The sequence below is a fragment of the Solanum tuberosum genome, unplaced genomic scaffold, assembly GCF_000226075.1.
Source record: "Solanum tuberosum cultivar DM 1-3 516 R44 unplaced genomic scaffold, SolTub_3.0 scf00326, whole genome shotgun sequence".
Lineage (NCBI taxonomy): Eukaryota > Viridiplantae > Streptophyta > Magnoliopsida > Solanales > Solanaceae > Solanum > Solanum tuberosum.
The window spans coordinates 262750-274648 of record NW_006239272.1 but is presented as its reverse complement, the minus strand read 5'-3'; the positions used below and the strand labels follow the sequence as shown (position 1 = coordinate 274648).

Below are 11899 nucleotides of genomic sequence, written 5' to 3'. Positions count from 1 at the left end.
ACCTTGTTCATACGACACTCAAAAACAGGAAAAGTGACAGCATTGTTGGTTTATGTGGATGACATCATAGTAACATGTGATGATTCAGAGGAGCTACAAAATTTGAAGAGGTGTTTACTCAAGGAATTTGACATCAAAGAGCTTGGAAAATTAAAGTATTTTTTGGGAATTGAAGTGGTACACTCAAAACAAGGAATCTTTATTTTCCAACAAAAATATTTGTTTGATTTGCTGAAGGAAACAGGAAAATTAGGGTGTAAACCAGTGGGTACACCAATTGAATATAATCATAGATTGTGCAATGCTCCAGAAGATTCTGTGGTAGATAAAGGCTTGTATCAAAGGCTTGTAGGGAAATTGATTTACTTGTCCCATACAAGGCCGGTCATTGCATTTGCTGTAAGTGTTGTTAGCCAATTTATGCATGATCCTAGAGAAATGCATCTTCAAGCTGTCAACAGGATTCTACAATATCTTAAAGGAAGTCCAGGAAAAGGAATACTATTCAAAAGAGGAGGAGACATGATTTTAGAGGCTTATACTGATGCAGACTATGCTGGTTCATTAGTAGATCGAAGGTCAAGTTTTGGATATTGCACTTTTTTAGGAGGAAATCTGGTGACTTGGAGGAGTAAAAACAAAATGTAGTAGCCAGATCAAGTGCAGAATCCGAGTTTAGATCTATGGCTATGGGAGTTTGTGAGTTGTTATGGTTAAAGATAATCCTTGATGATTTGAAGATAAGATAGGAAGGACCTATGAGACTATATTGTGACAATAAATCAGCAATAAGTATAGCTCATAATCCTATACAACATGATCGCACTAAGCATATTGAGGTAGATAGACATTTCATTAAGGAGAAATTAGATAGCGGACTCATTTGTACACCATTTGTATCTACAAAAGATCATGTGGCCGATGTTTTAACAGAAGGACTGCCAAATAATGTGTTTTAAGATCTAATAAGCAAGCTAGGAATGGAAGATATTCATTCACCCGCTTGAGGGGGAGTGTTGGCTGATAGAGGATATTCTCCATATCAAGATTTGATCCCTTAAGATCTTAAAGATAATTGTTGTAATCTAGAATATCTTTTTCTTCTTTTTAGTAAAATATATGATTTTATGGAATCCCAGATTTCATGGGATCTAGGTGATTCTGTTCCACAATCTCTCATGTATATAAAGCCTTGTATATGACATAGAAAGATATGAATAAAATTATTCAACTATCTTATTCCACATATACTTTTCAGGATTACTAAGTGCCTCCCCCTGTCCTGGAAGGAGTTTAACATTCGGATCCATAGGAGTGTTAATGGGCCTACATCCCATCATTCCTGTCTCCTCAAAAATGTCTAAGGCATACTTGTGTTGAGAAATAACAATACCTGATCTAGACTGAGCAACCTCAATACCTAGAAAATACTTCAGTCTGCCAAGGTCTTTAGTCTGAAAATGCTTAGAGAGATGTTGCTTCAAATTAGTGATACCATATTGATCATTGCTAGTGATAATAATATCATCAACATAAACAACCAAATAAATACACTGATTTGGTGCAGAATGCCGATAAAGCACAGAGTGATCAGCTCCACTACGAGTTATGCCGATCTCCTGAATTACTTTACTAAACTTTCCAAACCAGGCTCGAGGAGACTGCTTTAGACCATAGATTGACTTACGCAATTGGCATACAAGGTTACTAGACTCCCCCTAAGCAACAAAACCAAGTGGTTGCTCCATATAGACTTCTTCCGCAAGATCACCATGTAGAAAAACATTTTTAATGTCCAGAGGCCAATGACGAACCGTAGCCATGGACAAAATAAGACGAACAAATGCTATTTTAGCTACGGGAGCGAAAGTATCACTATCATCGAGTCCAAATATCTGAGTATACCCTTTGGCAACAAGACGAGCCTTAAGCTGATCAACCTGACCGTCTGGACCAATTTTGACTGCATAAACCCAAAGACAACCAACAATAGATTTACCTGTTCGAAGGGAAACAAGCTCCCAAGTACCTATGTAAAGCAGGCATCTCATCAATCATAGCCTGCCTCCATCTAGAATGAGAAGTGCCTCACTTGTAGTCTTAGGAATGGAAATAGAGGACAAAGATGATACAAAGGCATAATGGGGTAATGAGAGACGATGATAACTCAAGAAAGTATAATGTGGATTAACATTTCTAGTGGATCGTATACCTTTTTGAAGTGCAATCGATTGACTAGGAGAAGGCAAGTCCGCAGTAGGAGGACATGAATCATCTAGGACTAGTGTTGGGCGCCGACGACGATGATAAGTCAAAAGTGGTGGCACTACCACTGGAGATGTAGAAGTAACTATAGATTCCTCAAAAGTCGGTACATGCAAGACCTGAGGTATGGGTACGACCTCAGAGACATCAGAATGATCAGAAGATGTATAATAAGGTTGAGACTCAAAGAATGTGACATCGGTGGACATAAGGTATTGACGAAGATCAGGTGAATAGCAATGGTACCCTTTTTGAACTTGAGAGTAACCAAGTAAGACACATTTGAGAGCATGAGGGGATAATTTATCTCTACCTGGGGCTAAGTTATGAACAAAACATGTGCTCCCAAAGACACGAGGGGGGATAGAGTATAGATGTAAGCGAGGAAATAATATGGAATGTGGAACCTGATTTTGAATAGAAGATGAGGGCATTCTATTAATTAAATAACAAGATGCAAGGACTGCATCACCCCCAAAAACGCAGCGGAACATGGGATTTAATGAGGAGAGTGCGAGTAGTCTCAATGAGATGCCTATTCTTCCTTTCTGCTACACCATTCTGTTGAGGGGTATACGGACAAGATGTTTGGTGAATAATTCATTGGTGAGTCATAAATTCCTGAAACTGAGAGGATAAGTATTCTAAGGCATTATCACTATGAAAAGTACGAATAGAAACACCGAACTGATTTTGTATTTCAGCAAAGAAACTTTTGAATATAGAAAATAACTCAGAACGATCTTTCATTAAGAAAACCCAAGTGCATCTTGAATAATCATCAATGAAACTAACAAAATAAAAAAAACCTAAGGGTGAACTGACTCTACTAGGACCCCAAATATCAGAATGGACTAATGAAAAAATAGACTCTGAACGACCCTCAGTACTACGGGAAAATGTAGCACGGATGTGTTTCCCAAGTTGATACGACTCACAATCTAATGTGGATAAACTAGACAAACTAGGCACCATCTTATGTAGTTTGGATAGACTCGAATGTCCCAAACGTTTGTGCATTAGGGCTAGAGGATCTGTAACGGAGCATGCTGTGAAGGAATTTGAAGAGGTAAGATAGTAAAGGCCTTGTGATTTATGTCCTGTGCCAATCAGCTATCCCGTACTGTGGTCCTGCATTAGAAAATAATCATCAAAAAAATTATGCCACAATGTAAGGCACGCGTCCAACGACTAACAGATGCTAGATTGAAAGGAGAACTAGGGACATAAAGAACAGAGTCTAGAGGGACAGAAGAGAGCGGTTTGGCTTTTTCCAACCCCTTTTGGTTCTGTTTGGATCCCATTGGCTAAAGTAATAGCAGGAAGAGATTGTGAATAAACAATATCAGACATAAGTGATTTGTTACCAGAAATATGATTAGAAGTGCCTGAGTCCATAACCCATGATCCAAGAGTACTAGATTGAAACACAAGCAAAAGAATTACCCGCAACATGAACATTAGGCTGAGTAACCGAGGCTACTTGTGGAGACGTTTGCTTACTTGCTCGATATCGAAGGAACTCAGCATATTCTGCCTGAGCAATATGAGCATTATTGGGTGGTTGATCAGGTTGAGCATGATGCTACTTTTGGAGATGTTGGCTTACTTGCGCGATTCCGAAGGGACTCATTATATTCCTTTATGGCAATAGGATCATAACTAGGTGCTGGACCATGCAAAATATGACATGTCACGAGTGTGCCCAAGCTTATGACAATAACTACACTTGGATCGAGCTCTTCCAAAACGACCACTTCCTCGTCGATTCTCCATAGGCTGATATGTTCGTTTGTCTATGGCTTGAGATGCCAGAATAGAGGAGTCAATGGTGGATGATGAAACTACTTTGTGACTAGGAGGCGCGGCTAGACGAAGTAGACGAGAGAATAATTCATCAATTGTAGGTACTGCAGGACTAGCTAAAATCTGATCACGCACTGAATCATGGTCAGGAGGAAGTCCAACAAGTGTAAGAACTAGAAACAACGTCTGTCTTTGCTCTTGTTGTTTTTCCACATTTATATTGATGCCTGTTTCAAATTCCTCCATGATCACTTGTATCTGTCCCAAGTAAGTAGACATATCGGATTCTTGTTTCTTTAAGTTGGTCATTCTAGATATCACATCATAGAATCGAGATATATCATTAGTATATAAAGTACGTGCCTTTTCCCAAACTAAATAACATGTCTGGGATGGGCGAAACAAGGGCATTAACTTGGAATCGATAGATCGCCATAGGAGACTACATAATTGAGCATCAACCTTCTCCCATTGTGCTTTGGCTTTATCATCTGCCTCACTAGCCTTTGCCTTTTCATTTACCACACAAGCATTATTGGTTAAGTGATCTTGGACGCTTTGACCCTTGCACCACAACTCAACCGACGAAGCCCAAGCTAAATAGTTTGAGCTTCCCATTAATGGTTCTGAAGTGATCATAGCACTTGAACTTCCTATATTTTTAGAGCCAAAAATATCAATCCGGAATGACATATTGTGAAATTAGAATATTCTCACACAAAAAAATATTTAGATCCGACTGCTGGAAATAAAATAAAAATTTGGGGCAAGAGTCTGACTGCTGGAAATAAAATAGAAATTTGGGGCCAGAATCTGACTGCTGAAAAAGATCTGACTGCCGGAAAAAAATAATCTGGTCGCCAAAAACTGGTCGGAATTAGGAAAAAAAAATTATATGGCCAGCCTTGGAATCAAGAGGCAACCCCACTAGAAAAAAAAAAACTGCTGGAAAAAAAATGGCCGGAATAATTGCTGATTTTTTATTTCTAGGACAGCAATTTAGGTCACCGGAAAATTGCACAGTGACGACTGATTTAATTTTCTCACCATTGCTCTAATACCATGTGAGAAATATAGGAGAAAATATATTATTGAATTGTGTATCTACATTATTACATTGAGATCCTATTTATAGACACTACATTGGAATCCTTTTCCAACTAGGATTCCTATTCTTATTCCTATTCCTATTCTAATTAGGATTTGTATATACTTATTTCTATTCTAACAAGTGGTTTGGTCAAGTCGATCTCCACTTTAACCTTAGCAGTTGTTGGTCTCGATTTGGACAAAGTAGCTTTGTGATAATAGGATTACAAATTGGATCCACAATTCTACACAAAGCATCCCATTCAAGAAATGCCATGGGAGTCTTGGCAAGGTATTCATACGGGGGCTAAAGATGTTTCTTTTTTGGTTTGAAATTTTTGGTCCATTTCCAGAGTATCATTAGCGTGTCGCAAATAGGAAGAAAATTCCTACTGTAAATGTTTCTGTGATCCTCTTATAAATCAAAATCAACAAATAAATGGTGCATGTCATAGGCTACGATTTTGATTGTTCCTTTGAGGGTATGGCTGGGCATTCGGTAATTCGGTTTGGTTTTTTTTTTTTTATTTCGGTTTTTGGATTGTTGTACCAAACACTGAACCGATTTTTTTGTAATTCGGTTTGGTTTACTAAATTCGGTTGTTTGTTGCCTGTTGAAATCACTGGTCGCTGATCGCGCTCACTGGTTGCTGGTTGCGGTTGCTGATTGCTTCCCTGGTCGGTGGTCGCTGGAGGCTGCCCTCGTCGGCGGTCGAGTGCGGCGGAAATTGAAAATTTGGAATTGGAAGAGTGTGACAGAAATTTGGAATTGGAAGAGACGAAGAGTGCTAAGGGAAAAACAAAAATGTAAACCTAATTTAACTTATTAGTTGCTAAGGGCAAAAAAGAAAATAAAACTTAAAAGACTTAGTAGTATTAATAATTACATAATGTTTATTATATTATATATATTAGTGTGTATATTTCGGTTAAACTAAAATACCGAATTTATGAAAACATGTTATCGAAAACCAAATCGAAATACCGAAAATACAAAAACATATTACTAAAAACCGAACCAAAAACCTAAATACCAAAACCGAAATACTGAAATAATTCGGTTCGGTATTTCAGGTTTTCGATATTTATGCCCAACCCTATTTGAGGGAGACTGGCTGATTGAATCAGTCAAATGCAATCTATGGAGGGTCTAATTTTCTTGAACTTACCTATCATTGAGGTGAAAAGTTTCTACCATTAGGGTGTGTTCTAGGGCTGGGCATAAATATCGAAAACACGAAATACTGAACCAAACCAATTTTTTTTTTTGATAATCGAAAAATCCGTCTGTGACCTGCCCTTTGGACCAATCCACAGCCTTCTAAACTCGGTGGATAATGGGCCCGCCCCTCTACCCTTCTCCACTTAAATACTGGGGTTCGCTTTGCATTGTGTGGGGCGGAACCAATTTTTTTTTCGATATTTTGGTTCGGTTTTCGGTAATATGTTTTTGTATTTTCGGTATTTCGGTTCGTATTTCAGTAACATATTTTTCGTAAATTCGGTATTTCGGTTTAACCGACATATACACACTAATATATATACTATAATAAATATTATGTAATTTTTCATACTACTAAGCCTTTAAAGTTTTATTTTCTTTTTTGCCCTTAGCAACTAATAAGTTAGATTAGGTTTTCATTTTTGTTTTTCCCTTAGCACTCTTCGTCTCCCAATTCCAAATTTCCTCTGCACTCGACCGCTGATAAGGGCAGCCTCCGCCGACCAGGGCAGCGACCGAGACCAGCAACCAGCGAACGCGACCAGTGATTTCAAATTGCTGCTATTTGGACAGGCCCATAACAAAAACCGAATTTAATAAACCGAACCTAATTACAAAAAATCAAACCGAATTTTAAAAAAACCGAACCAAATTAATTCAGTTCGTTGTTCGGTACAACAATTCCGAAAACTGAATACCGTAAAATCCGAATTACCGAATGCCTAGCCCTGTGTGTTCTTCCTTGGTGAATCCAACAGTGGAATCTCTGAGGTAGACAAATCCTCTTTTTAGCTCCCGAAGAACTCTTAGAACCCATGACTCTTGCATAATTTATGGGGTTCTCTGAATTGGGGTGTTTCCAAAGGAGTTATTCATAGCTGATTGATGTTTTGGTAGAGGGGGGAAATCTTGGTGCATAAAGTAGACCAGCACACTTGCCATTCATAAAAACTATACTGAAAAGATTCATGAGAATTGTTCATTTGTAAATTAACTGGACAAATTGAGGAATCTGTAAGTTCGAAATTTTAGAAAATAAATTTAGCTAGTTAGAGTGTAGAACCCTAAATCAAACAATGTCCAAATTGTTTCAGTCTCTTCTTAACCCTGAGTTTCAGTCTTTTAAGCTTGTAGAGCTAGAGATTCTTAGTTCTCTAAAGATGATAATAGGAGGATGATTTGACAGGCGCACTATATGTTGGGTCTTGCATTACTACAGAAAGAACAATATGCGGACGGAGTAAGAGAATTAGCAAAGGTATGGACACTTGTCTGTGTGAGCATTTATTATCCACTGGACCCACCTATTACATAGCAATAATGTATCACAGTAGCGCCTAAAACTTTGACATTCATGGCTCTGAGTCTCCTGTGAATCATTATGCTTTCTATGCATTACTTGGTTTAAGCTGCAGGTTCGATCCGTTTCCTAAAAAGTTGACTCGACATGTTTTTTAAGCAAGCATTTCTTGTACTGCAGTACTGCTATTCCTCTTGACATTATTACTTCCTTGTCTCATTTTTATTTTAACTAAATCAATCCTCATGCAACCAGTGTATTCAGATTTATCTTTAAGTGTCCATGTTACTGCTCTTTCTTGTTTGTTATACTGTGTACATAATGAAAGTAATGAGTAGGCTTATTTGGCGTAAGACTAGATTTTTGAACCTTTTTGGTTTTGTCTATTTATTTTTGTGTATTCTATTATCTAAAGTCTAATGAATCTTTTCAGACATCATTAGTGCTTGGATAGTTAAGAACTTTTCTTATATTCTAAACTTTTGATGCTCATGAATATTATTCTTGATTCTCCTAGAAGCTGTCCATACAATGGATTATTCATTATGGTGAGCAGTCTGAGTAAAAAAGGTTGACAATTCTCATAAACAAAAGTCGAGGTGATTGATGGAGTGTAGTATGCACATGAGAAATGTTTACAATGACTTCCTATTTCAGAAAAAATAAAATATAGAATTTATTACATATATACTGTTAGCGAGTGAGGTTTTAGGATAAGTGGAAGTAAGACTGAATACATGCATTTCAATTTTAGTCAGAATGAGAAGAGAGAAGTTGAGGTGAGACTAGATGGGATTGCGGTGCCAAAATGTAAACAATTTAGACATTTAGTCTCATTTCAAGAGGATGGAATGATAGATAAAGATGTTACTCATAGTATTAAAACTGGATTGTTGAAACAGACAAGTGTTATCGGGGTATTATGTGATAGAAGACTGCCTACCAAATTGAAAGGTAAGTTTTATAGAACAACTGTAAGACCCGATCATGTTATATGGTAGTGAATGTTGGGTTGCTAAAGTCGAACATATCCACAAGATGCGGATGCTAAGATGGATTTATAGTCATACCAAATTAGATAAGATTAGAAATGACCACATTCGTCAGAAGGTGCAAGTAGCACACATTCAGGATACAATGTGAGGTCGCTTGAGATAGTTTGGGTATGTCTTGTGTTGATACACAGATGAAGGTATTAAAAGGGGACGGGGTAGACCTTATATTACACTTAAGAAAGTTGTCTCGAAAAACCTACAAATGCTTGGAACCAATGCAAACTTAGCTAAAGATAGGGTGCAATGGAAGGAATAGATCCATATAGGAATAGCTTCTAGTTGATGATAGGTTTTTTAGACTTTTAGAGAATTTTTAATATTATATATATATAACTTAATTTTCACTTTTATTTTATTTAGTATGATAATGATATGAGCCCGAATGAAGAAACGAGGATTCATATAACCGATCTCAACTTAAGTTGGGATTGAGGCATTGTTGTTGTACTGTTTAGGGTGGTGTAAAAGAGATATGTGTAAGAATCTACCAACAATTGAAGATGGAGTGATATGGAAGAGTGTAAGAGCACTTAAGAGAGAAGCTAAGAAAGCATTAGTAAAGTCCAAAGTAAAGCTTTAGGTGACTTGTACCAAAAGTTGAGACACACACGAATGAGGGACAGAAATATACAAGTTAGCACAACTAACAGAGAACATTGGTAAAAAGGTCAAAAGGTAGGTTAAATGTATTAATGGTCATTTTCAGATGGCAACTAGTTTTGACAAAAGATATTAAAATTAAGGAAAGAGAAAATGTAATTTTGATAAATTGTTTAACCCAAATTTTGAGGATAACTTTATGGATACATCCATGCAGAACAAAAAACTTAGATAGCCTTGTAGAATTAATTAGGTTTGTTGAATTGTGGATGTCACAGTATAAGGGTTTGAATCTTCTGGTCTAGATGGTAGCCTGTAGATGTTTGTGCCTCGGAGATTGGTATAGTTTGCTTAACCAAGCAATTGACATTACATTAAAGACTAAAGATTGAAAGATGCCAAATGAGTCCTCAAAACTAAAAAAATTACCTTCTCAAAAAGATGCCAAATGAGCAAAAACATAGTTTATATAATTAAGTGATATGAGAACAAAGAAGGTAGGATCTAGGTACTAAGGGGTCATTTTTGGTAGAGTGTATGAAAATAATGCTAAATAGAGTGTATTAGTAATGCTTGTATTTGTAATGCATGTATTAGTTATGCTTGCGTTAATTATACGTAAATTATTTTTATGCATTGTTTGGTTTGATGCATTAAAAATAGCATGTATTGCATAAAGTAATTATTTACAAAGATACCCTCTACTATTATGGTGGAAAAGATGTAAAAAAGGTTTTGAGGGGTAATTGGGTCTTTAATTGAGTTAATGCATGCATTAAAACCATTGCATTGCTAATACCTAGAAATCCATGGTATTAGTAATGCACACCTTAATACACTATAAAGTGTAATTTATGCTTGCATTAGTTATACATAGATTAGAAAAGAATATCAAACAAGATACTAGTAATACACAAGGCTAATGCATGTGTTGTTTTTCCTAATACACTCTACCAAACGACCCCTAAATGTACGATTCATGCAATAGAACTTCTTGAAATAGTGACAAAGCTCAAATTTACCTTTTACTTGTAATAAATGTGACAACACAAAATCAAGTGTTAAAAGGGAACTTAAAATGAGTTTGAATATGTCTTGTAGATCTACGACATATGTACAGTTACCATTTCAAAAAAAAGAAAGAATGATCTACAACATATGTTTTATTTATGTTTGGACGACTGATGTAAATTTATAGGAATAGCAAGAACAATATTAACATGATACACATTGGCCTTGATAGTGTTGCTTGAGAAGAATTTAATCTATATCAAATATGTTTAACATATATGTACGAAGCTGGAGTGTGAGGACAGTAGGAGATCCATAGGAGTTTCTATAACCATGGTTTAAATCAGGAATTGGTCTTGAGCTCGTGCTTCCTTAGTTCCTTATCCTAGTTAATGGTGCATCCTAGTTGCAGGGTGATGTTATATTGATTGATGAATTCAGAGCAAGAGTTCGCCAAAAACTGGAAGTATGGAGAAGCACTCTACAGAGTAAAAACTTTGGATAAGCGGAAGTAAGTTGGGATATATGCATAGCAATTAGCCACAACAGGAAGAATGGAGTTGAAGTGTGATCATACACAATTTTAGCATATTGATTGATGAATTCAGAGCAAGAGTTCACCAAAAACTGGAAGTATGGAGAAGCACTCTACAGAGTAAAAACTTTGGATAAGCGGAAGTAAGTTGGGATATATGCATAGCAATTAGCCACAACAGGAAGAATGGAGTTGAAGTGTGATCATACACAATTTTAGTATTTAATGTGTATGGAGGAAAATACATGATTGTGATACTTAGGTGCAGATAATTGAGATATTTAGGCTCGATTTCCCAGCAAAGGTAAGCTTTCAAATTCAGGGAGAAATACTTTGAGTGAGTTAGTATTAGTGTGGACATCGACAGATGGTTTACATTCACAGAATACAGTTTAAGATGATACATAGGCAATATCAAATTAGATGAAAACCTCTGATGGGTTTGCGATGCTCTCAAACAGGCCTCAAGAGTTATTGGAAATCATTACAGACATTGGGGAGGAAGATACAAACATATACTTACAGAGTTCACCAAAACTACAATTTATATGGACGCTATGTAAGAATTGAATCATGGGTGGGGGGTGGGGGAGAAATCAGGAATTATAATTCCAGAAACACATACAACAGTGGGTGGAAAGACATAGCAGATAAAATTTTCCGATTCCTAGGTAAACACTCTAATCCCAGATTCCAACAACAGACTCTCCAAAAACATGTCTTATGCTGATACAGAAAGAATCATTCGACGGCCTGAATGAACTAGTGCAGCAGCAATGACGAGCCTGAAGAACACAGTCCCTCTATGAGTCTGAACTAGATATGCTGCAATTAGTATTCAAATGCTTGATAGGAGAGTTCCAATGACTTCTTATGGCAGCCCAATCCTAGAAGTACTGCAAAAATGGTTCCGAACATATCAGAAGACACTGTAGGTCTAAAAGTGACCACCCTCAATCACAATCAATTTTTGTTCGAGCTCCATGAAAGTGCAAGGGGGGGGGGGGGGATGTGTT

At 36.9% G+C, this 11899-nt stretch overlaps 1 protein-coding gene and 1 pseudogene across 1 annotated transcript; one reads left to right on the top strand and one right to left on the bottom strand.

The window, feature by feature from the left end:
• LOC102580240 (E3 ubiquitin-protein ligase CHIP-like) overlaps positions 1-11899 on the top strand; it is a 32965-nt pseudogene that overhangs the window by 10784 nt on the left and 10282 nt on the right.
• LOC107063391 (uncharacterized) lies at positions 638-5143 on the bottom strand. The gene has a single exon (XM_015315228.1). The coding sequence runs from the start codon at positions 4762-4764 to the stop codon at positions 3928-3930; it is 837 nt and encodes a 278-aa protein (XP_015170714.1). The 5' UTR covers positions 4765-5143; the 3' UTR covers positions 638-3927.

Bases quoted from the DNA above. Each gene is read 5' to 3' on its own strand.
- LOC107063391 (XM_015315228.1), bottom strand. From the start codon at position 4,764: ATGTCATTCCGGATTGATATTTTTGGCTCTAAAAATATAGGAAGTTCA.